The following is a 26,744-nucleotide window of genomic DNA, read 5'->3' as shown; positions in this document are numbered from 1 at the left end:
GAGTTTAGGGCGTCACAGGCTTGCCTCTGTTTCTAGCCTGTTTCTCTCCTACCCACTCCCTGCTTACATTTATGTATTTGTTCGTGTGTGTGTGTGTGTGTGTGTGTGTGTGTGAGTGTGTGTGTGTGCACGCGCGCGCACACACACACTCACGCAGCTGTGAAGGCAAGAAGAGAACCTACGTCAGTTCCCTCCTTCCGCTCTGTGGATTTTGGGATCAAACTCAGGTCATTGGATTTGGCAGCAAGCACCTTTACCTGCTCCTGCCCCACTTGGTTTTTTAGAAGACCTAAGTGGCTGTGCTGATCACCTTTGCTCTCTGGTCACGCCCTTTCGTAGCTCTTGCTCATCAGACACTCCCGCAGTGGTATATGGACCTTCAGTCACTGGTCCAGGGGCCTTGTCAGGCTGCTCCTGTCATCTCCCCATTCTGGAACCCTGTCTTTCAATGCTGGTCAATCACAAAGCTTAGTAAGTATCCTCAGTCCTTCAGTGAGGTGGCTGCAGAGCATCGGCATAGACACCAGACACATGCCCATAGCCTGCCTTGCTTTCCTGGTTTCCCTGCTTCTGTAAATGCTTCTCTGTCACTGCAGACTGACTTATCCTCGCTGATTCTCCTTGGCTACAAAGTGCAATCTAGATGCCATAGATGTCACTATCACAGTGGGGTCCTTGTCCACTCGAATGGACAGGATTTTTTGTTGCTCACTCTCCACCATGATCTGCCAACAGTTACCATAAAGTGGTGTGTGTGTGTGTGTGTGGTCTCTCTAGCCTACTGGTCTAGAACTCCCAACTGTCTTCCTGGCTTACTTGAGTGCTTGGATTATAGGCATGAGTCACCAAACCCAGCATCAACCTAATGGTTTTTTGAGTGCTTCAACCCAGAACCTAGTGTGTATGCAAAAATTCTTAATGAATGACTCCATTAACAGCTTGAATTTATTGAGTAACAAATGAATAATGAACGCTCCATTGAAGGCAAGCTCTTTAGTCATAGCGTGCGCAGCCAGTTCTTCAGACAGGAACTTTGCTCCTCTTCGAATGTTTATTTTTACTCTGGGATATACAAGAACAGGCAGAAGCAGCCGCTGCTTCATAGGAACCAAGGAGAAGGTGCTGAGGAGAACAAGTAGGGGAAGGAGATGTTTCTGAAACCCCAGAGGAGATGTGTGCCGAAGAAAGTGAGTCAGATAGGGTAAAGTCCGGGACCACACCCAGCCCTTAAACTCCAGGAGTGCTGTGGGACCGAGTGATTGGCCAAAGTCCTGGACAAGAATACAGCCAGACACTAGCTCTTGCCCAGTCGACATTTATACTTGTTTGTAGTTAGTCTTAAGATGCCATTTCAGCTGGTCATGATGGCACATAATGGGAATCACAGTACTAGGGAGGATGAGTCCCCCGGATTATGAGTTTGAGGCTAACCAACTTCAAAAGAGCCCAAATAAAATCAAAGAAACAAAACTAAAATTATCAAGTGGTATATAAAAGTGTTATTTCAGTTTGTTTTTGTGTGGTATTAAATATGTGGTATTAAATATGAAATATGTGACCTGAAATCTGTACATATATATATATATATATATATGTTCAATTTATGTGTTGTAACTTATAAGAGTTTTGGGTATTTCTTCTACTCAAGTACTTGGTTTTTAAAAGTTTGTTTTTGGTGTGCACTTATTTTTATTTTATATAGGGATGCTGAGTTTGCAGAGTACGTCTGTGGGTCAGGTATATGCAGTGTGTAAGGAGGTCACAGAGGCTGTCAGGCCCTTTGAGCTGGAATTTCCTGACAAGGGTGAGCCTCCAAGGGGTGCTAGAAACCTCCAAGGGGCGCTTTTAAACAATGAGCCATCTCTCTGGCCTCTAAGAGTTGTTTTCTTTTCTTTCTTTCTTTTTTTTATTAATTTTTATTGAGCTCCACATTTTTCTCTGCTCCCCCTCCCTGCCTCTGCCCTCCCCCTCCAACCCTCCCCCAAGACCCCCCATGCTCCCAATTTATTCAGGAGATCTTGTTCTAAGAGTTGTTTTAAATAATACTCTTGTCATAAACACTGCAAACTCTCAGATTGCAATTTGCCTTTATAAATGTCCTTTTATCCTATCATCACAAAAATATTTCTCTGCACCTCCTATTATTGTTATGGTTTTATTTTCTTCAAAGAAACTCGGCTTACTACTAATTTTCTCTGGTGTGGGTATGAGGTTGGTGTGACTGAGGGCATTCCTCCACTCACTAGCCTATACTCCACTGAACATGCTACTTCCTCTTTATATCCTGGGGTTCCTTTCCCCCTCCAGCTGAAGTGTAACGATACTTTTATTTCTGGGTTAAAAATGTATAACTATCTAGTATTTATTTCTGAGCCGGGAAGATCACACAAGGTAGAGAAAAATTTATCTGACTTTTTGCAGAATTGCGGTGGCCCCTAAGCACCACTGAAGGGAAATGGAGGAAGCCCTAAACGAATGTCTAAGGAGAGGATGACGTTCTGAATGCGTGTGTATTGTTGACTTGGGCACAACCACATCAAGGACCCTGATGCCTCAGACCTATGGGGAGGGAAAAGCCTCTGAGGCTCAGAGGGAAATGGCAAAGCCCTCTTCTGTCAAGTACAAAAGCTGGCAGTGTGTGCGAAGGCTAGCAACCACAGCTTCCTCCTCTCAGATGACCACAGCCCAAGACTGCTTCCCTCCTGAGCCCTCCTGCCCAAGACTGCCGAAACCCATCTTCTTGTTCAGCTGTAAACAATGCAGCAGCCCCCTCGATTTGATATATTCAGATATATAAAATAACTATTCAGAGTTTTCAGATTGCTCTTGTAGAAGGCGCTGCTCCACCAGAGAGCAGAGCCCACCTGATCCCAGATTTTCTGTACATGTGTCTGTGTGTCTATCCATTTCCTCAATGACTGAAGCAGGTGTCCAGGACCAAGCCGTGCCAGACTTGGCAATGTGGGACCAACTTCCTTAGCCAGCCCTCCTCCTACAACACGGTGCAGTTTGCGTACCTCCCACACACGGCATCTGGTATAGTTGTCACCTGTATATTGTTTATACAATTGGTCTTTTGCTTTTTACAGCATTGTTTGGAGGGGAAGTCTGCACATGTTCAATACAATGCAATTATTTTTTAATATCTCCAATCTGTTGTTGATTCAATGTTTGGAAGTCATTACGACAACAAATATTCTTAGGTCTGTGCCTTGCGGGTTCTTGGTAGGGTTGCATTCTCAATTCTCAAGGTTGGTTAAAGCTGCATTTTGACACATTCTAAGCAAACAAGCCATGGGTACCTTTGTGCCAGAGTGTTTACTTGCTAATGTGAGGCCTTCTAGAACTCTCTTTTATCTTGTATAATGGTTTATAATGTTCAGGATGATGGTTTCTCCTTTAATCCTCTGTCCAAAACAAAGAAAACTCTCAGTCAGGTGACAGGTGACTTACTCCTGTAACACCAGTGTTTGGGAGGCCGAGGCAGGAAGATTGTTTAGAGTTCAAGGCCAGCCTGTGCTACGTAATGAGTTCTAGGCCATCATAAGCTAAAAAAATGAGACCCTGTCTCAAAACACACACACACACACACACACACACACACACACACACACACACAAACAAAAAACCCTCTCCAAAAAAAAAAACAAAAACAACAACAACAACAAAAAACCTAGACCTTTCCTGTTCCATCTTTATTGACCTGCAGTATAAGCAACAAGTAATTCCTGTCTGGGATGGGCTCTAGGCCTGGAGCCCACTATGCGGACAAAGCTGCCCGAGAGCTGTGTTAACTCTCTCGCCTCTGCCCCATAGGATTATGGATGTGTACCACCAAGCCCAGCTTAACAAATAGACTTTTATAGCTGTAAGCTGTTGGTTCTCAACCTTTTTAGTGCTATGACCCTTTAATACAGCTCCTCGTGTTGTGGTGACCCCCAGCCATGAAGCTATTTTCATTGCTACTTCATAACTACAATTTTGCTAATATAAATTATCATGTAAATGCTCATGTTTGCTGATGGTCTTCAATGACCCCAGTGAAAAGGTCATTCGACCCCAAAGGGATCCCATCCCCCAGGGCTGTAAGCCATTGGGATTTCAGGGTTGCTTGTTTTTGAAATTATAACCTAGCCTATCCTGACTAAAACATATTATTTTCCAATATCTCTGAGATTTCCCCCTGTTTCAATTTGATTGCATTATCCTCACTGAACTCACAATAGATAGTTTCTCAGAGAGGTTACACTCTTTCATACTAGCTATAATAGCTATAGAGAAATATAATTTTAGGAAAAAGATGACACAAAATAACTCCATATTTGACTCTTTGCTAACATATTTTTTAGGTAACCTGAACCTGACAGAATGTTCGCCAAAGCGACTCGGAATTTCCTTAAAGAAGTTGACGACGGAGGAGACCTGATCTCAGTCTCACACTTGAATGACTGTGACAAGCTGCAGCTCCTGAGTCTGGTGACCAAGAAGAAGCGGTACTGGTGCTGGCAGAGACCCAAGTACCAGTTTTTGTCTGTCACCCTGGGAGATGTTCTCACAGAGGGGCAATGCCTCAGTCCAGGTATGTTTCCCTATGACGATTCAGCGCCTCGTCCCCAAACAGGAAGGGCTCCTCTAGGCATCTGGAATGGACGTGGTGTCTTATACTGGGTTCTTCCTTTTCCTTGGCTCTCTGGTGTAAAAGGATATTCTTTCTTATTGAGCACAATTACGCACACCCAAAATGAAATGTTATGCCCTAGTGTTGTAAAAGTGATAGTCAGTTTGAGTCTAAAAGTTCCTTGTGCCCATCATAAATGTTAGAGCCACTCGGCAGAAGTGGGATGGCTCTCCTATACGAAATTAGGTTTAGCATTGAGACAATATGCTGTTGACCAATCAGAGGGGCATGAGAAGTTCTGTTTCTTGCATAATGATTTCTGAGGGGAGAAGGGCAGTCTCCCACTCTGGTTCAAACGTGGCTATAGAGGGCCTGCTAAGATTGGCTCAGCCTTTATTGTGGCAGCTGGTGAAGTCCCCTGCCTACAAACTGAGACTCTGGTTTACTTTTCAGTGGCCCCAAGGGAAGGGGCACCTGGGGTGGTACTGCCTTTCCTGCCGCCGTTTGTGTGTGTGTGTGTGTGTGTGTGTGTGTGTGTGTGTGTGTGAGGGGAGAGAGGGAGAGGAAGACAGACAGATAGATCCAGAGTCAATGTGACCAGTGGAGGTCAGGACAATCTTGGGTATCAGTCCTTATCTCCCTTGTTTGAGTCCAGCCATTCTGCCACTGTGCACACCAATCTGTGTATGATGTGGTGTGTGGCCCAAGAGCTCCTGGGGATTCACTCTCTGGTTCCCAGCTCACTGCAGGCACACTATGTATAGGTTTATAGGTTCTGGGGATTTGATCTCAGGTCCTTGTGTTTGGGTGGAGAGTGTTTTTACTGGCTGAGCCATCTCTTCAGCCCCACCTGGTCCTCTAATCAGTTTGTAGAGCTAGGCAACAGGGAAGTAAGAGGGGCTGATGGCAGGCTGGAGAGCTGGCGTAGACAGAGAGCACAGAGGATTGTCCACGGCACCCTCGTCTAGTCCATGCCATGTAACCTTTAGTCCATGATAGCTGTGCTAACGCTGGGATTCCTTAAGATTACAGCAGCTAGTGATCTCTGCACTCTCGTGATAAGAGCACTCTACGATGTCTCAACAGAGATGAAATCACCCAAGATGCTTCTCTGACAACTTGACCCTGTTGCTAAGCAACACGTGGCTATGTTTATAAAGTATACAAAGAGATGAAGGAAAAAAACTTTATAATGTAGCATTATATGTCAATATCCATGAATACTTAGGTCATGGTCTTTTTTTGAACTGCATATAATGAAAAAAAATTGTGATGGATATGTGTATGTGTGTGTGTGTGTGTGTGTGTGTGTGTGTGTGTGTGTGTAAGAGAGAGAGAAAGAGAGAGAGAGAGAGAGAGAGAGAGCCAATAGCAGGTGTCTTCTGTAACTCTCCACCTTATTGTTTTGAGCAGAGTCTCCCCAGCCCTGGGTCAGGCTAGCACAACCTGGACTTTTCTGGGATGTGCTGGAGATCTGAACTCAGGTTCTCCTGCTTGTACAGCGAGCACCTGATCCTTCTCCCCAGCCCCAAACCTAAATACTTTTTACAAACAGAAGTAAAAACATCCTGTATATGATTTTAATATATTCCTCATTTATTTTTTATTTAATTTTATGTGTCTTTCCTCTATAGATTTAGATGCTATCTCAACAAACACATAATATTCTTTTGTGTATATATACCTAATTTGACTAACTTTTCCAGTTTGTGCTTAATAATTAAGACTGCAGTGGACATTTTGGTTTCTGGTTTTCACTTGTTTTTGAAACAGTTGCATTAGCATGCTTCCTCTGGTTTCCTGGACCAGAGGTTGGAAACTTTCTGAAGCTTGCTGCTCCTTGCTAACTTTCTGAAACATGGTGCTGTGTGGCAGTCTCAACAGTTCTTAACTATCGGATGAAACCAGGTCTAATCTCCTTCACAGTAAAGTTTCAGCCTTTTGCGATTGCCTGTCTGAAAGGAAAGGGAGCTAGAGTCGCTCACTTGGGTCTGCAGACTCCATACTTGCTTCCAGATGAACCTTTCTATCAATACTGCCCTCAGCCAGTCACTGGCGCTGCCAGGGAATGGGAGGATGGGTTGATCTGAACTTCACGTCATCTCCCGCTCCTTTCCTCATTTCTGTGACCAAATACCTGACAGGAAGCACTTAAGAAAGAAACAGTATATTTTAACTCACAGTTTCAGGGAGTACTAGGCAAGGAAGTCATGGCAACAGGGACTTGAGACACACTGCTGGTCACACTGCATCCACAGCCAGGAAGCGGGGAGCCGTGGAGTCTAGCTTTTGAGTGGCTGTCTCCTTTTTATCCAGTCCAGAACCCCAGCCCATAAAATGGTGCAGCCACATTTAGGATGACTCTCCCCACCTCAGGTGACCTACTCTAGACCACCCTCCTCTGGCATGCTTGGGAGCTCGTGTTCTAGGAGATTCCAGAGCCTGTCAGGTTGACAATATCCACCAGCACTCCCCTTCTGCCCCCAGGTTTATGTTCTTGATGGTAGAACATCTTTTGAGAAGCAAAATAGCGACGTATTTTTTGGCACGAGAGGGAAAACATCATAAAATACGCCAAGGGCTGCTGAGTCCTGGAATTTCTCTCTGTGGTGTTGAAATGATAACTTGGTGGTATCTTGAAAGATCGTGCAGATTTCAGTGAGACTGGTGATGTCGCTTGTCACCACAGATAAGGGATTCCTGAATATGGTCACCATCTGAGATCAGGGCTGAGGCTGGCTCCTGAGTCCTGTTGGAGTCCTGGCTGGGACAAGCAGATTCAGGGTGCTTTATCATTGTTACCTCAACCCTGGCATGGGTGTTGCTGAGGACAGGGAGGGGGAGGGTGGTGATTGAATGGGGGTGGCTCCCTGAGAGCCCAATGTTCCCTTCTTTCAGGTTACAACTTGATAAAGAACTGTGTATAAGTGACATCTTTTTTACATGTGTGTCTAGGGTGACATTTCATGTATTTATTCTCGATTTCTCCCTGTTTGCTGTGTGACCAGTTCTGGGGACTGCTACCTTTTGAATCTAAACATGTACCCCCTAGTCTAATGTCTTGAATGCTTGGTCTCCAGCTTATGGGCTCCTCTGACAGCAGTGAACCCACAGGGGATGGGACTAGCTGGCAGAAGTAGGTCACTAGTTAGGGGCCTTTGAAGCTTTGGGCTCTGGTTCCCGTCACACAGTCCCTGTTTGTGGGGGTGAGTAGAAGGGAGTCTGTCAGGCTTGGATGGTTTAGAATCCCTTCTGAGGATCAGTCTGGAGCCTAGGAGAGACTTGGGAGAAGGACGTGAAAAGACAGGGGGTGATGCCCACTACGGTTCTTCTGTATCCTCACCAAATAGTAGTGATGGATGCTGACGTTTTTTGTAGTTGTATCTTGACAGATTAAAATGGGGACAGTGGCCTGGGGCATATGTTTGTAGTAGAATATATGACTACTATATATGAAACCCTGGATCCAATACTGAGCACCCAAGAGAGAAAAGAAAGCGGGGGTGGGGGAAGGGAGTGGGGACAAAAATAATCAAACCCCAAACCCAAGGCTGGTAGTTCACATGAGGGTTCTGAGCAGAGGGTGGACCATGAAGGCACACTGATGGCCCTCACTTGCATGTGGTCATAGCTTGGTGGTAGGACATTTGATTGACAGTGAGGAACAAGGTTGTTCCCAGCTGACTTGATTGACAATGGAATGCTAGGTGGTACTGCAGTGTTTTTGAGAGTATGGAAAACCAGGATGGAAAGCAAGCGAGTCTGGGGCTTTGTGTGCTTTGGGAGGCGGGTGAGGGGGCTGGGTATGCCTAGTGACTAACGTGGTAAGGACCTGAACGCCTGGCTAGAGCTCAGATATAATGTAAACATTACATTGCTGGGAGATGTTAAGGAGGACCGGGGAATTGGTCTTTAGGGTGGGTGGTGGGAAGGAAGGATGTCCAAGGACTGGCCAGGAGGATCTGCCGTGCTGTTGCTCCTCTGGGGTCTGCAGCGGTAGAGTGGGCACAGGTATCCACCCGTCACTCTCCATTTTCATCCCCTTCCAGTCTTTACCCCAGCTGGCGGCCATCTTAGTTACTTTCGAGCCTTACAGGGACAAAAAATCCTGACCAGAACAACTTAAGGGAGAGCTTATTTCGGCTCACATTTTGAGGGTGCAGTCCATCATGGAGAGAAAGGTCTGAAAGAGGGAATGGGTCACGTCATGTCCACAGTCAGCTCACTACGTCCTTTCCGTGTAGTCTGGGACAGCAGCCATTCATCTTTAGAATGGGACTTTCCTACCTCAATCAACCCGATCTAGAAACTCTGTCCTAGGCATGCAGATGTTTGTTTCCTAGATAATTCTAGATCCTTTCAAGTTGAGAATCAATATAAACCATCACAGCGATGTTAAGTACCCCTAGACACTGGTCAGTCCACGGCTGCGCTCAGTTGTTGTTCACTTTCCAATTGGATGCTGGTGCAGGTTTCCCATGAGGCTGCCAGGAAGCTGGGCAGCCCACAGCTCTGAGTCATCTGCCTTCAGATTCCTCTGCTCTCTTCTTTACAGTGGTCGTGGAGTCCGACTTCGTGAAATATGAGAGCAAGTTTGAGAACCATATGAGCGGGAGCATCAGGACGGCTGTGGGCAAGGTCAAGCTGAACGTTGGCGGCAAAGGCCTGGTGGAGGGCCGCTCTTCGTTTGGAACCCTGAGGAAGCAGGAGGTGGATCTGCAGCAGCTCATTCAGGACGCAGTCGGGAGGTAAGGAGAGCTCCGTTCTGCACGCTGGGCCTTTAGACATCTTATGGCTGAAGGTCATTTGATTGGACCTCTGCCAAAATGTGGACTTTACTAAACAGCATGGATTGAAGTAGTCCTGAAACTTTGTCGGAGCACATTCTTTATTTCTGAATTTTCTGACTGTTTTTACCTTAGAGCAGAGACCTGGAAAGCACTATATATATATATATATATATATATATATATATATATATATATATATATTATGCCAACAGTAGAAAAATGGAGTCCTGCTTTAATTTTTTAAATTTATTTTGTGTGTGTGGTGGGGGTTAGGGCATGTTTCATGGCAGATACATATGGGGGTCAGAGGACAACTTGTTGGAGTCATTTCTTTGCCATGTGGTCCTTAGTAGTCACGGTAGTCGAGTTAGTGACTTTACCCGTTGACCCATCCTGCCAGCCCCTGATTTGCTTATGGGGCTTTTTGTTTTCATTAGTGTATTCGTTTGTGACAGTTTTTCTGTGTAGCCCAGGCTGGCCTACTTCACCCTTCTGAGCGCTCGAGTTACAGGTCTCTGCCGTCCTGTCCTGTTCAAAGAATCCATGATTTTTTTTAATCTCGGTGCTGGTGCTTGAACCAGGGCCTCCCACACGCTGGGCGAGAGCTGACTACGTCACCAGGCTCCATAGTTTTGAATATTAGCCATCAGAAACAGGAAACTCTCACGTCTACCTTGTGTCTTTTCATTTTTCTCATGGGGAAGAGAACAGGCGCAGGGCTTCACGGGGAAAGTGCTGGGTTACCACTTCAACGTTTGGAAGGAAATCCTGTGTTTATTCATTTTTATCCCAGGATAACTCATCCTTATTGACATTCTGCCTCATGCCAACTCAACATTCAACAAGTAATTCTACTGACTGAATGTGATATCCTCTCCATACTGGGGCTGCCGCAGTGAGGAAAATGCTGCGGCTTCTGTCCAAATTCTAGTGTGAGAGATTCCAAATGTGGAGTCAAATAAACCATGCAGGGGACCGATGAGATGGGAGGCCTGGGAAGGTGTAGCAAAGGGGGATGCTGTCTTACAGCAAGGCCAGAGAAGACACTGGAGAAACTGGCCTGAGAACGAAGCCTTGAAGAAGGAGGAAACAAGCAGGGTCCTTCACAAGGACACTTCATGCTGTGACCAGGATAGCTGCCCTGGGGTGACTAAGGGGAGGCCAGGGAAGATGCAGGTTCCTCAGGACCTAGAGGCCCCTGGAAAGACTTTGCCTCTCAATCTAAGTCAGATGGGATGTCCCTGGAGATTCTGAGCAGGAAAGTGACATGTTGACTTACTCTTTAGATGGATTTTCTTGGCAACTGGGTCGGGAAGAGAAAGGATGGGCAGAAGCCAGGGGACCAAGAGAGAAGGTAGTGCAGAGATCCAAGGGAGATGGTATTTCAGTGTGTACAGAGCCGTATGTGCGTCCCCATGTTTCATTTTTATCACCCTTTCCAACTTAAGACAGAAAATTCAAATGCAAATGCATATGCATCAATGGAAAAACTTCTTACATTGAGGTGTAAGTAGCTTGTCTCTTCTGCCGTCCTTAGGGCTGGTGGTGTGTGTCAGTTGGAGAGCACTTGCCTAGTGCATGCAAGGCTGGGCTCTAGCCCTGGCAATGCCAAAGGCAATACACAGGAGATAGTAAATCCTTGCTTTTAGGATTATAAGAATGATTTTTCGAGCAAAAGTATGTTTTAAATTAATAAATAAAAACACAACGAAACATACATGTCAAGCATTTGGTGAGCAGGTACAGGCTGGGCAACGTCAGCCTTCCAAGCTAGGCACCTGTAGCTGCCCTGTTTAATGGACACGGAAGAGTGCTATGGTGTATTTGATACTTCATGGCTTTTCCTGGGACTCCCCCAGTTCCTCTCTCGGCCAGAGAACTTGCGGGTCTCTTTGGCAGTACTGGGTGGGAGGTACAGTCACTCCATGGCTGATCTTACTTCCCTCCTCTCTTGCTCTTTTCAACAAAGGCACCTTCCTTCTTTCCTGCAATGGACACGGTGGTGGTGGTTGGGGGGAGGCTAGGTATTGTTTATCTGCAACCAAACTCAACAGGGCGATGTTCATTCTCTTTGCTAACTCTGATGATGCTCTTCATGGAGGAAGGGGGACAGGGAGGCTGTGAAAGTCCAGGGCTTTTGCTCTCCCACTCTTTACCCATCCCCCTTTAGCTCCAATCTGCAGTTTTGTCGTTTCTATTTCAGGAACCAGAATTGGGCAATGTTCTGCGATCCTATCACCTGATGCAGGACTTTAAAGAAAGTTTCCATGATTCAGGTGTAAAAGCTACTGTCAACGGAAAGCTTGGGGGTGGGAGTAGGGTCTTGTGAATAGCTGTGGGAGAAGACATAGAAGAGGGAAGAGGAAGGGAGAAGGGGAGAGTCATCTTCGGGGCACCTACTATGTGCCAGACAGTGGCTATTTCTCAGCTTATTTTCTCTGCACAGCTGACGGCTTTTGAGTGTAAGCAAACTGAGGCGTAGGAAAGGGAAACTGTTCCCAGTCACAGAGCCCAGTCTCTGTGCTACAGCTGGGGTTCAACCCAGGAGTTCTGGGTTCCAAATCTCCTATCCTTTCCTCTAAATCTTGCTTGATTTGGTGGAGGTAAACGTGATTCGGATGTGATGCGGAGTACCCCTGAGGGTGTTTACGGGTGAAGTGCAGAATGGGTCCAGTCTTCCTAGGGTGCTTGGGATGGGTCAGGCAGGCCTGCTCCGCCTGGACATGGCTGGACAGGTTGAGATCACCTGGGAAGACAGTTCAACCAACTGCTGTGGGTGTGATGGGAGACAGGCTGGTTTGGGGAAGTGGTAGCTAAGAGACGAGAAACATGTTAAAGAATGCATGTCAGGATGTAGGATCTGCATGCATGGGCTCTGGGGTCCAACCACAACCCTAAAAAATCAGAAAAAAGAAATAGGTGCAGCACCTGGCCCCAGGAGGTGCTTAGTGCAGAGCCCACCTGCCCCCTTGTTATATTTTGCTGAGAGTAAAGGTGAGCTATTTGGGAAGGATGGGGGGGTGCTTTCCAAGTCTCTGGATGGGTACCAATCACTAGCATTCCTGTGACTTCACACTAGAGTAATAAACTCTTATCTGTATGGTCTGCCCATCTTTGGACTCCTGGAACACCACCAGGCTTGATAAGGTGCTGCAGATACAGCTGTGGCCTTGGGCACGGTCACCAGCGATGTCGCGGTACTGGAAGTTCTCAAGGGCATATTTGCAGCCAGGCATTTTTATTTCAGTCATTTAGATAGGGTATCATCTCTATACAAGTTTTGAAGCCAAAAGTCTTAGAGCTGGTGTGTAGTTTGATGATGTGGTTCACTTGCTGAGCTCGCTGAAGCCCCCCCCCCCCCCATTGACCTAGGTAGCACCAGAAGAAAGAAAAAAAACCTCCAAGTATTGATTATATTCCCGACAAAATGTATTCACATCTCAAACTCCATTCTCTCTTTGAAACTATACCCATGTATATTGAAGATTCATTTAGAGTTTGGGAAATTATACTTATAGGTACCTAGAGCTTATTGTTTTTAATGCACTATGGGGTTAGCTTAAACATTTTTGATGGACCCTATAATAATATATGTCTTCTATTTCTTTAAATGGAGATGGACAAATGTATTGAGAATTCTCAATGCACATTATCTGTGTAAAAGCTCTCCAGAAAGGTTTCGTATTGTCTTCTGTCACCCAGCTGCCGCGTGCCACTGTCTTAAGCCTAATAGCCCTACTTTACCCCACCTCTGCCAGCCAGTACATAACTGCCTCGAATCTCTCAGAATCCAGAGAACCTCATTCCTCATAATTAACGTGGACAGACTTAGTAAGTCATGCTAGCTCCTGGCCTCACTCTCCCCAGGCAACATGGTCTTCGGGAATTCGCTCTGAAGTGTCTAGGTGTGAGTGGACACATAGCAGATTTTTTCTTTGAGGTTGAGTTTTGCTTCTAGCTATGGCAACATGGAGGGTTTGGGGCTTGTTGCATGTTTTGTTTTTTGTTTCTTCTGGTGTGGGAGAATTGTCTGTAATCTGTCAATCATGTTTTAAATAAACGCTGATTGGCCAGGCAGGAAGTATAGGCAGGAAAACCAGACAGGAAGTAGAAATGATACAATGAGAACAGGAGAATTCTGGGAAGAAGGAAGTTGATTCCTCCCACTCCTGCCCAGACTCCAAAGAAGCAAGATGAGAGCTGCCCTGCTGAGAAAGGGACCAAACCATGTGGCTAGCATAGATAAAAACAATGGGTTAATATAAGCTACAAGAGCTAATATGTAGCCTGAGCTAATGGGCCAATCAGTTTTATAACTTATGGAGATCTCTGTGTGATTTTCTTTGGGACCTTGTTGGCTGTGGGGTACCAGGCGGGACAGAAACCCCAACAAGCCAGCCCTCATGTTACATCTTCGGCCTCTCAAGGCATGAATTGATTGTTACCATAAAGGCACATCCAATTTATTCACCTTGCCTCTAAGCAAATTTTGGTAAAGCTGATCATAGTTGTCTGTGTACACATGGCAATTAAAAAAATGGTTCTTTTTTATTTATTTTATTAAAAAGAAAGCATACTATCTTTTTTCATTTTACATACCAATCCCAGTTCCCACTCCCTCCCCTCCTCCCATTCCCTGGACCTTCTCCCTCATTCCCACCCACTCCCCAGAGGCAAGTCACATTGCTCTGAGGAAGGACTATATCTAGGCTGAGCAAGGTACCCACCCAAAGAGAATGGGTTCCACAAAGCCAGTAAAAGCAGCAGGGACAAATCCTGGTGCCACTGCCAGTGTCCCTGCAATTTGCCCCAGCCATATAACTGTCACCTACATTCAGAGGGTCTAGCTTGATCCTCTGCTGGTTCCTTCCCTGTCCAACCAGAGTTGGTGAGCTCCTACTAGCTCAGGTAAGCTGGTTCAGTAGGTGTTCCCATCATGGTCTTGACCTCTTTTGCTCATATTTTCACTCCTGCCACTCTTTAACTGGACTTTGGGAGCTTAGCCCAGTGCTCTGCTGCGGGTCTCTGCCCCTAACTCCATCAGTTGTTGGATGAAGGTTATATGGTGACATTTAAGATAGTCATCAATCTGACTATAGGGCAAGGCTAGTTCAGGCACCCTCTCCTCTATTGCTTAGGGTTTTAGCTGGGGTCATCTTTGTGGATTCCTGGGAATTTCTCTATTGGCAGGTTTCTTGCTAGCCCCATAATGGCCCCCTCAGTCAAAATATCTCTTTCCTTACTCTCCATCTCTGTGCTTCCTCCATCTCGACTATTCCATTCCCTCAAGTTCTCCTCCACCTCCCCTTCTCCCCTTTTCTCCCCCTTCTGCCCTCCCTTCTCCCCAACTTTATACTCCCAATTTTGTCAGGAGGTCTTGTCTATTTCCCCTTCCCAGGGGGATCTATACATGTTTCTCTTAGGGTTCTCCTTGCTACTTAGCTTCTCTAAGGTCATGGACTGTAGGCTCATTATCCTTTGCTTTGCAGTTAGAATCCACTTATGAGTGAGTACATACCATGTTCATCTTTCTGGGTCTGGGTTACCTCACTCAGGATGTTTTTTTTCTAGTTATATTAATTTGCATGCAAATTATTTTCAATAATTTCAAAATTTTCATTATTTATTAATACTGAATAGTACTCCATTGTGTAGATGTAGTGCAATTTCTTTATCCATTTGGTTGAGGGACATCTAGGTTGTTTCCAGGTTCTGGCTATTACAAATAATGCTGCTATGAACATAGTTGAACAAATGCTTTTGTAGTATGATTGAGTATCCTTTGAGTATATGCCCCAGAGTGGTATTGCTTGCTGGGTCCTGAGGTAGATTGATTCCCAATTTTCTGAGAAACCACCCTACTGATTTCCAGAGTGGTTGTACAGGTTTGCATTTCCACCAGCAATGGAGGAGGGTTCCCCTTACTCTGCATCCCCTCCAGCATAAGCTATCATTGGCAGATGTAAGATGGTCTCTCAGAGTATTTTTGATTTGCATTTCCCTAATGGCTAAGGATGTTGAACATTTCCTTAAGTGTCTTTCAGCCACTTGAGATACTTCTGTTGAGAATTCTCTGTTTAGATCTGTACCCCATTTTTAATTGGATTATTTGGAACTTTATGTCTAATTTCTTGGGTTCTTTATATATTTTGGAGATTAGTCCTCTGTTTGATGCGGGGTTGGTGAAGATCTTTTCCCAATCAGTAGGCTGCCTTTTTGTCTTATTGACTATGTCCTTTGCTTTACAGAAGCTTTTTAATTTCAGGAGGTCCCGTTTATTTATTGTTGCTATCAGTGTCTGTGCTACTAGTGTTATATTTAGGAAGTGGTCTCCTTTGTCCATGCATTGAAGGTTACTTCCCACTCTCTCTTCTATCAGGTTCAGTATGGTCAGATTTATATTGAGGTTTTTAATCCATTTGAACTTGAGTTTTGTGCATGGTGATAGATATGGATCTATTTGCATTCTTCTGCATGTTGACATCCAGTTATGCCAGCACCATTTGTTGAAGATGCTTTCTTTTTTTCCATTGTATAATTTTAGGTTCTTTGTCAAAAATCAGGTGTGTGGATTTACATCCAGCTCTTTGATTTGATTCCATTAGTCAAACTTTCTGTTTTTATGCCAATATCAAGCTGTTTTCTTTTTTTAATTTTTATTTATTTATTTATTAAAGATTTCTGTCTCTTCCCCAAAGTATGGAATATATAAATATCAAGCTGTTTTCATTACTGTAGCTCTATAATAGAGCTTGATATCAGGAATGGCGATGCCTCCAGAAGTTCCTTTATTGTACAGGATTGTTTTGGCTATTCTTGGCTTTTTGTTTTTCCATATGAAGTTGATTACTGTTCTTTCAAGATCTGTGAAGAATTGTGTTGGGATTTTGATGGATATTGCATTGAATCTATAGATTGCTCTTGGTAGGATTGCCATTTTTATTATGTTGATCCTACCTATTGAAGGGCATGTGAGATCTTTCCATTTTCTGATATCTTCTTCAGTTTCTTTCTTCAAAGACTTAAAGTTCTTGTCAAATGGGTCTTTCACTTCTTTGGTTAGTGTTACTATAAAATATTTTATGTTATTTGTGACTATTGTGAAAGGTGATGTTTCTCTGATTACTTTCTCAGCTTCTTTATCTTTTTATATAGGAGAGCTACTGATTTTTTTTTATTTTATCTTGTATCTTGCCAGATTACCGAACATTTTTTATCAGCTGTAGGAATTCGCTAGTAGAGTTTTGGGGTGACTTATGTATACTATCATATCATCTGCAAATAGTGAAAGTTTGATTTCTTCCTTTCCAATTTGTATCCCTTTGATCCCCTTTTGTTGTCTTATTGCTGTAGCCAGAACTTCTAGAACTATGTTGAATAGATATGGAGAGAGTGGACAGCCTGGTTTTGTTTTTGATTTTAGTGGAATCGCTTTGAGTTTCTTCCCATTTAATTTGATGGTGGCTGTTGGCTTGCTGTATATTGCTTTTATCATGTTTAGATATGTTCTTTGTATCCCTGATCTCTCTAAGACCACTATCATGAAGGGGTATTGTATTTTGTTGAGTGCTTTTTCAACATCTAATGAGATGATTATATTATTTTTTTTCAGTTTATTTATATGGGGGATTACATTGATAAATTTTCGTATGTTGACCCATCCTTGTATCTCTTGGATGAAGCCGACTTGATCATGGTGGATGATTTTTTTTATGTGTTCTTGGATTCAGTTTGCCAGTATTTTATTGAGTATTTTTGCATAAATGTTTATGAAGGAGATTGGTCTGTAATGCTCTCTCTTGGTTGAGTCTCTGTGTGTTTTAGTTATTAGGGTAACTGTAGCCTCATAAAAAGAGTGTGGCAATGCTCCTTCTGTTTCTATTGTGTGGAACACTTTGAGGAGTATAGGTATTAGGTCTTCTTTGATGTTCTGATAGAATTCTGCACTGAAATCATTGGGCCCTGGGCTTTTTGTTTGTTTTCTGGGAGGCTTGTGATGACTGCTTCTATTTCCTTGCAGGTTATAGGTCTATTTAAATTGTTCACCTGGTCTTGATTTAACTTTGGTATGTGGTAACTATCCAGAAAATTGTCCATTTCTTTTACATTTTCCAATGTATGGAGTACAGGCTTTTGTAGTATGACCTAATAATTCTGTGGATTTCTTTGGTGTCTGTCGTTATGTTCCCCTTTTCCTTTCTGATTTTGTTAATTTGGATGTTCTGTCTCTGCCTTTTGACTAGTTTGGATAAGGGTTTGTCTATCTTGTTGATTTTCTCAAAGAACCAGTCTTTGTTTCATTGATTCTTTGTATTGTTTTCTTTTTTATTGATTTCAGCCCTCAATTTGATTATTTTCTGTCATCTACTCCTCCTGGGTGAGTCTGCTTCTTTTTGTTATAGAGCTTTCAGGTGAGCTGTTAAGTACCTAGGGTGGGATTTCCGTTTTCTTTATGCAGGCACTTAGTGCTATGAACTTTCCTGTTAGCACATCTTTCATAGTGTCCCCTAGGCTTGGTTATGATGTGCATTCGTTTTCATTGAATTCTAGGAAGTGTTTTATTTCTTCCTTGACCCAGGGGTGGTTCAATTGAGAACTGCTCAATTTCCATCAATTTGTAGACTTTCTGCAATTAGTGTTCTTAAATTCTAACTTTAAGCCATACTGATCCGATAAGATACAGGAGGTTATTCCATTTTATATATATCTGTTGAGGTTTGCTTTGTTGAGTATGTGGCCAGTTTTAGAGAAGGTTCCATGAGGTGCTGAGAAGAAGGTATATTCTTTTGAGTTTGGGTGGAATGTTCTATGGATGTCTGTTAAATCCATTTGAGTAATAACATCTGTAAGTTCTCTCTACATCTATTTCTCTGTTAAGTTTCTGTCTGGTTGATCTGTCTACTGGGGAGGGTCTCCTACTATTAGTGTGTGGGGTTTGACGTGAGATTTAAGCTTTAGAAATATTTCTTTTACATATGTGGGTGCTCTTGTATTTGGGGCATAAATGTTCAGGATTGAAACTTCATCTTGATGGATTGTTCCTGTGATAAGTATAAAATGTCTTTCTTTATCTCTTTTGATTGATTTTAGTTTGAAGTCTATTTTGTTAGATATTAGGATAGTTACACCTGCTTGTTTCTTAGGTCCATTTGATTGTAAAATTTTTTCCCAACCCTTTATTCTGAGGTGATGTCTGTCTTTGAGGTTGAGGTATGTTTCTCATATACAGCAGAAGGATGGATCCTGCTTTTGCATCCATTCTCTTAGGTTGTGTGTGTTTTTATAGTTGAATTGAGTCCATTGATAGTAAGAGACATTAATGACAAGTGATTGTTAATTCCTGTTATTTTTCAGTGGTAGTGTTTATGTGTTTCCCTTCTTTGGGGTTGGCTGGTGTCAGGTTATCTGTTGCCTGTGTTTTTGTGGGTGCAGTTAGCTTCCTTGGGTTGGAGTTTTCCTGCTAATGGTTTCTGTAGGGCTGGATTTATGGATAGGTATAGTTTAAATCTGGTCTTTTCATGGAGTATCTTGTTTTCTCCATCAATGGTGAGTTTAAAGCTTTGCTGGGTATAGTAGTCTGGACTCACATCCATGGTCTCTTAATGTCTGTAGCACATCTGTCCAGGACTTTCTGGCTTTCAGCGTTTCCATTGAGAAGTTGGGTTTGATTCTGATAGGTCTGCCTTTATATGTTACTTGACCTTTTTCTTTGCAGCTCGTAATATTCCTTCTTTATTCTGTCTGTTTTGTGTTTTGATTATTATGTAGTGAGGGGATATTTATTTATTTATTTATTTATTTATTCTTTAGTCCAGTTTGTTTGGTGTAAGAAAATAGGCTCTTGATGATGAACTCTCCATTGGTTATACAAGTTGATATACTGTGAGTGAGACAACATGGCAATAAGTCTTCACAATTATTCGGGATTTGATTTAGTGGTTTTTTTTTTTTTCATCATGTCTTGCTTTTTAAGAACACACATGGCCAAGTTGGACACGACTTTCTTTTCTCCTGGGTCCATTTCTCTGTGGAGAGCATTTGATTGTCACGTGCTCGTTCTTGTACTTCTCCGCTCCCTTCTCTCTCTCTTTGTTCCTCCTTCAAGGGCAGCATGGGCATTAGGAGAGTCATCTAAATGAGGGCGCTCTACGTCTAGGGTGAGCACAGCCAGCAGAGACACCTTACACTCATTTCTTAGTGTTAGCAGCTGTTTTTAGACCCATGGTTGGGTGGTAAACTAGGTTCAGTTTGAGTGTCTCTGTGTGTGATAGGATTTTACTATGTAGCCCAGCCCTCTGCCTCCCAAGTGCTCAGATTACCAATGTGTACCATCACCGGATGGTGGTGGCACACACCTTTCATCTCAGTACTCGGGAGGCAGAGGCAGGTAGATCTCTGTGGGCTTGAGACCAGCCTGGTCTACAAAGTGAGTTCCAGGACATCCAGGGCCACACAGAGAAATCCTGTCTCCAAAAACTGAACAAATAAGCTAAAAATATATATTGCACCATCATATCTGGAAGGTTTGTTTTTAAAACGAAGAAAACAATTGTGGAAAGTATGGTATAATGTAAATTAAGGAATAACATAATAAATACACACCACTTACTATCTGCCTCCACAAACTTTCTCTCTCTTTCTATCTCCTTCCCCCATTTTCTTTCTTCTTTCCTTCCTTCCATCCTTTCTTTCTAGACAGGTTTCTCTGTGTAGCCCTGGATGTCCTGGAATTTGCTCTGTAGACAAGACTGGGCTCAAACCTGCCCACCACTTGAATGCTGGGATTAAATCTGTACGCTACCATGCCTGGTCTACAATATTTTTTAATCAGAATCAACACATAGGAGCCAGAATCTTTTGCCTTCATTACCCTGAACTTCATCAGTAAAAATGTTTCTGAGAATTAGATGAGAACATACACAGAACCTGGACAGCTGCACCTGGCACGTGGTAAATTCCCTAATCCCGTCAGCGTGGTTGTGAGTGGGTTCACTTCTGACACAGCAGAGCCTGGTTATCAAGCCTGGGGTAGCTCAGCGCTCCTGGAGGAGAGGTGTGGCTAGCACGTTGAGGCGGGGCAGGAGCTATGGAGCCGAGAAGCTGGAGGTGCTGGCCCCAGAGTCGCCCGTGTGGCATTTCTCGTGCACCCTCTGTAGCTCTCGTTCCCTGGTGCCAGGTGATGAGCTAGTGTCCACACTGCGCTGGCTGGCTTGGGTCAGGAGCTGGGATTCAGGTGGCGTGTGTGTGTTCCTCTGGGCTCTCCAGAGTTTGATGTGGCTGACAGCTTTGAATTTCCTGTCTTTCTCTCCAACGCTCCTCGGAGCTTCACAGTGAGTAGTGTTCATCCGCTTCAGCCAAAAAGCTGGCATGGGATACGGCTCCGTCCTCGTTTTCTCCCTTACACCCATCTCTCACCCCTTGGTTGATTCTTGTTCTTGAGTCCTGATCTTATCTGTTCTCATCGTCCCAGCCTCCTGACCCTTTCTGTCACTCTCGCTTGTCAGCCCTCTTCTGGCCCCTTCCACCTCTGGCTCCTCTACAGACAGCCAATCAGATCGTGTCACTAACCACTGCCAGCTCGTACTCCTGTGTGCCTTCCCTAGACAGGAAGTGGTCCGCATATCCTCTTGGCTACATCAACATGGCCTCTGTAGAACCATTGCTCCCGTGTTCTCCTCAACCCTCAGGCCTGTCGCCTGACTTCAGTTCCTCAGAGGCACACACTGTCTTCCCCTAGGTCCTACCTGAAGGCTCCTTCAAGCCTTCCATCCACACACAGCTCTTTCTTCCTGCCACACCCAGCCAGTTCCTAGTTATTCTTTGTGTCCCAGCCTAGACCCAATGTCCCCCTTAAGAGGCACATCCCCACCTTCCTATGGGGTGTCGAGCGTGCCCGGGGACCATCTGCTGTGAGCTCCTTGGTCTCCCCGTGTCCCTTCTGGCATGCTCTTCTTAGTCACGTGGGCTCTGGCGGTACACTGAGCACGGCTCGCTTGAGAGAATAATTGGTTTATCTTCATTTTACATACAAGGAGTGGAATTCAGAAATTAATTAGTTTGCCTGGACTCAGGATTTAAGGCCAGACCCACAAACCGTGTGATTTTTTTCCAGTCCAGCTGCTATGCACGGAGCTTGAAAAGGAAGAGAATTCCCAAGGGTGAGTCCGGCTTTCACCCCACCGCTCAGCTTCATTCGCTTCTCATCTTCCCACTGCCGCGCAGCGTCACCTGACGGCAGTTAATTAATTACATCACCTAAAAGGGCGAGCGTCTGTAATGGCTCAGTCATTTTTCCTCTCAGCCTCTCAGAAATGAATGCTTGAGGAGCAGGTGTGGTGGGGGAGGGCGGTCCAGTCACTCGGGGAATCACGCGCAGTTAGCATCATGCCCCAGCTTGAATTCCTTTTGCAAACATGAAGCCATCTACATTTTCTTTGCAACTGAGTAAAAGAGAATTCGAGCATATATATACACATGTATGTATATATACATATATACACACATATATATACACATATATACACACATACACACACACACAGCCCTTTTTCATTACAGCCATCCCTCCTTAACTTCAGAGGACATGGTCCAAGGTCTCCAATGTGTGACAAAGCTGAGCATAGGCTCAGTCCTCTCTTGACTATTTTTGTCATGTACACGTGTATGGTAAAGCTTTATAAACCAGGCAGAGGAGACGGTAAACTACTCATAAACTAGATCAATATACTGTAATTAAATCGTGGCTCACTACGCACTCATCCCTTCCTAGGGAGATGTCCCCTGACAGAAGCCTGTGTCATCAGGGCATGTGAGGTGAGCAGCTGAGGACTTACACTTGCCATGTCGTAACTTGGTAGTCAGATACCGAAAACAATTAACGCCATTTTTCCTGCAGTCTCGCAGGTGGATTTGCCTTGCTGTTGGTCTTAGCACACGCTCTCTTCGCTTTCCTTATTAACTTGAGAACTTACACTTTCCCATCAAAGGAAGCATGTTCGAGCATCTTTTAGGCACATCCAAGTTGCCATTATCAGTCCCTCTTTGGGGGTCATTATTATTAAAATGGAAATTACTTGGGCACTACTACTGGAATGTCACAAGTCAATTTAACGGGGGCTGCTGCTAGGTGGCTTCCGAGTGAGTAGCATATACATGACGGATACATTGTACAAAGGACGAGTCATAGCCCAGGTGTCCTGTCTACATGGTGGTCTACCGCATTCCTCAGAACAGTGAGAACTTAGGCTTTAGGGCTGTGGCTGACTTTGGGTAACTGAAATCATGGAAAGCAGAGAGGAGATGCCTGTATCCCAAAAGTGAGGATGCAGGCTCAGTAGTTAAGAGATCTAGAATGTTTTTCCTTTGTTCCAGGTTGTGCATCACAGTGGTTGAGGTTTCCAGAATTTTCTGTCTGTTGCCCCAGGTTGTTGTAGTTTGGATCTAAGTTCACTTGTTAAGGACTAGGCTCCAAGCCTGTGAGGCTACTAGGATGCAGTAGAGGTTAGGTTATTGGAAGCATGTCCTAGGGGAGCTATGGGGAACCTCTGCTTCTCTCTTCTTCTCTTAACTTTCTGGCTCGCTGGTGAGGACCAGAATTCACCCACCACATACTGGTTACATGCTACACTACACCAGGGACGGAGCCAAGCAGCCATGGAGTGAAATGACTGAAGTCCTGAGCCAAAATACTACCCCTTACATCAGAATGAACCTTCCTTCCCTCCCTTGTGGAAGCTGGTTTATGGTAGAGACCACTGGTGTGTCCTCAGTGGACATTGATTCTCGGTGGCCAGCAGGTGGCCGTTTCTGGAGGCTCTGCTGCCAGTATTTTTGGAGCTTTCCTGGGGAGCTGAGCGGAAGGACTCTTACTTGTTAAGAAGCAAGTGTGGATTAAGCTATGCAGGGCTCAGTAGGGGCTCAGGAAGGAGAGGAAAGATGGGGGTAGAGTTTCAGATCCGACAAGGCTGAATTGTTGAGCTGAGACCCAATTCTACCCACAATGACCTGTGTCCCTAGGGTCCTTGACTTGTGAGTTCTCTGTGCTTTGTGTCTCTCTGAGAAATAAGATGACAGTAACCTCGAGAACAGTTAGGGTTGTAATGTTCTCGTTGCAAAGAACATTTCTTATCTCAGGGTTCTCGCCTGCCAGGAGTGTCCTAAGGTGCCCACACTCCAGATGTGGGGGGCTCTAACCTGTCAAGTACAGAACGCAGCCCTATGCCTGGGGAATAAAGGGCTGAGGACCGCCTCCCTCTACTGCCTATCCTCGAGCTTAGACCTTAGAAAGTAGGAAGCAGGGTCTCCAGTGAGCAGTAAGCAGACAGATGAGAGGCAGCAGCAGGGGCCTGCATTTTCGACTCTAGGAGGCAGATTCCATGGGCTTGGAACTGTGACCCTGGAGGAGGCGGGTTGTCAGAAAGCAGCAGGCTTTCCCACTGTGAAGCGCCAAGAGGGCAGGCAGTGCGAGGGAGGTTGGAAACGAAGTTTGGGCAGTTAGTTTTCAGACCTGCAGCTGGTGTACACACATTTGCTTCTCCTTTAACTGTAGCCGTAGCTAGTAAGTCAAAGCCCTTTGGGAGAAACACCCCAACTACTTTACTCATCAATACAGATCTACATTTCTGTGGGCTGGTAATTCTTGCTTAACACCCCTGCAGTGGCAGCCTCTTCTTGTTTCTGTTGACTAGCTTTTTCTTTTTCCTTGTGCCATTTGGTTTTTAACATTTAAATTAAGTTTCTTTTGAGAATTTCCTACATGTTTGGCATAAATTCACATCACTTCTATTCCCTGCCCCCCTCCAACTCCTCCTATGTTTTCTGACTCCCTCTCAGATTCATGGCCTCGTCTTTAACTGTTGTTACATATGCACATGTGGGCGCACATAAACTCAACCTGTGTTGCTCGTGTGTCTATATGTTCAAAGCCAACCACTTCGTGGACTCTTTTTTAATGTCCCCATCTTATTTCTGGGGCCATGTCAAAATCAATTCTTTTAGTTGCTTAGCACTTCTGCACACTGGGTTTCCACTGTTGCCTGGGGTCTAGAATTCTGTAAAATCAGTGGTCTTTAAAATAAACAGTCAGAAGATGGGTGCCCTGATGGCATTGCTGCTCCTGCTGTCCCAGATGATCAGGATAAGCTACCAGGGCACATTCTGCCAACAGATGTCCTATAGCGTCTGGGTGCCCATGACTGCGCCTTTTATGCCTGTGCAGACATTGCCAATTGATCTCAGCTGTCTTGCTCCTCGCCGTATTTTATTGACGGAACTATCTTCCCAGCGCTGAAAAGATTTTTATAATCTTTAAATTTTATTTACTTTATTTTATATGTATGAGTATTTTGCCTGAATATATGTACGTGGACCATGAGCATGCCTGATGCCCCTAGGGGCCAGAAGAGGGCGCCAGAATCCTTTGGAAGTGGAGTTAGAGACAAGTGTGAGCCACCATGTGGATACCAGGAATCAAACCCAGGTCTTCTGCAAGAGCAACAGGTGCTCTAAACCACTGAACTATCTCTCAGGCTCCACCATTTATTTCCAGTCATAGGAACTGAACTTAGACCTCACATATGCTAGGCAAGCCCCTTCCTAGTCAGCTATTGACTCAGCCTTTAACCAGGATTTTAAATGGCTTTTGGTTTTTGGAACTTTTAGTGCATACAGGAATATAAGATTGGAAACTGAACACATTCATTGGCCTATGGTTTTCCATTTGCTGGTACTGGGGGATCTCTGTTACATGGTAATCCTTGCCAAGGTCTGAGGGGTGACGTTAGAGCTATGGGCACAGCTCCAAGCTATTTTGGGTCTGTGCTTGAGGACAGTTCCCCCAAGGGGCCTTGGAGCCTCTCCTGCTGCTTTGGGTCATGCAGTGTTAGCAGGAAGAGGAGATGGGCAAGGATCCCACTCGAGATTATTTTGCACAGGGTCAAATGTACATCTATTTTCTCTTATCGCCCTCTGTCCCTAGCAGGGCCCTCTGAACTGAAGATTATTAAATTTGTCCAGTGTTTGGTCTCCAAAAGATGCAGTACTATCTTGGAAAGCAATAAGGTGATCTCTTCACAGGAGGGACAGAGGTGAAGGCCACTTGGCCTGGCCCTGCCCTGTGGCTTGATCAGGGAGACATGGTGTGTCTCCTAAGTCGGGGCTGTAGGACAGCTCCATGTTAGCCTCAGTCTTGGACATGGGCCTGTGTGTGTGGATAAGCTTGTGTTCCCTTCCCAAAGCTATGGCTGTCCCTAAAGACCTTGTTTGGCTCAGCAAGCCTTGGAGACTTGTCACCAGAAGCAAGGGGTTCCATTCCTGCCAGAAATACTTCACTTCTCTTATGTCTTTGGGGTTCAAGGTAGACGTGGGGCCTTCTAAGGATGGCCTGGCTGAGATTTTCCTTTTAAAACAACTTAACTTTAGCTTAGAACAGCGTTGGTGTTTAGTGGGTTTTGTTTGGGGGACACTGCAGTATGATAAAGTAATGGTTGCCAATCATCATAGTCATGTTAGACTCCTGGTAGGTTCCCCAGCATTCCCCTGTCTTAGTTACGGGTTGTGACCCACAGTACTGTTCTTAGGTGTGCAGTCAAGGGAGTCCACATATTAACTGTTCTTATGTGTGCAGTCAAGGGAGTCCACATATTAACCGTGTCCATGTCCAGTGACCTCACGGGAGGCGGCAGCTAGAGGAGACTGTTAGGGCCAGCTGGGTTAATGGGAATTCTGACAGGTGGGTCTGCTGGCGCCTAACTGCAGACTCGGTCTATGGTTCTAAAGCACAGTGGCCTAGGGAGACTCATATGTAGATTCCATGCTGTTAACAGACAGGTTTTAAAAATTTAGACATAGTATTTGTGCATCTGTACGAGGTACACTGACGTTATTCAGTACACGTAACTAACGGATGATAGGGAAATCAGGGACACACACAACTGTTTCTTCCAACATTAAGTATTGTGCACCATCATAAGCATTTCTAAGTATGCCATGGATCACAGTGCTCTCAAAATCAGCCGTGTGTTAAAGAAGGTCTGGACGTAATTCCTCTTGGTGTGTGTGTGTGTGTGTGTGCGCGCGCGCGCACATGCGTGCCATGTGTGGGTACCCCTGAAGGCCAGGAGAGGGTGTTGGATTCCCTGGAGCCTACTTGCAGGCAGTTTGAGTGCCCAGCATGAAGCTGGAGCAAAATCCAGATCCCGCTACTGCCAAGCCAGCGCTCCGGCCTTAGGGTTTCCTTCTAGCCCACACTCCCGTCTCAGCCCTCGGTGACCAATCTTCCGGTGAGAGTAATTTAGATTCCCCACAAATGAATGAGAACACGTTGTGTTTATCTTTCC

At 44.8% G+C, this 26,744-nt stretch overlaps 1 protein-coding gene across 1 annotated transcript in view; it reads left to right on the top strand.

Annotated features, from left to right (window-relative positions):
• Positions 1 to 4,368: 4,368 nt before the first annotated feature.
• Positions 4,369 to 26,744, top strand: part of Gsdme (gasdermin E) — a 49,948-nt gene continuing 27,572 nt past the window's right edge. Inside the window, 2 exon segments of the mRNA XM_050155535.1 lie at positions 4,369 to 4,579; positions 9,174 to 9,366. Coding sequence (XP_050011492.1) covers positions 4,369 to 4,579; positions 9,174 to 9,366 — 404 coding nt within the window.

This window comes from Alexandromys fortis, unplaced genomic scaffold (genome assembly GCF_014885135.2).
Source record: "Alexandromys fortis isolate MF-2015 unplaced genomic scaffold, M_Fortis_MF-2015_v1.1 scaffold_93, whole genome shotgun sequence".
Classification (NCBI taxonomy): Eukaryota; Metazoa; Chordata; class Mammalia; order Rodentia; family Cricetidae; genus Alexandromys; species Alexandromys fortis.
This window is presented reverse-complemented; position numbering and strand designations above follow the sequence as displayed.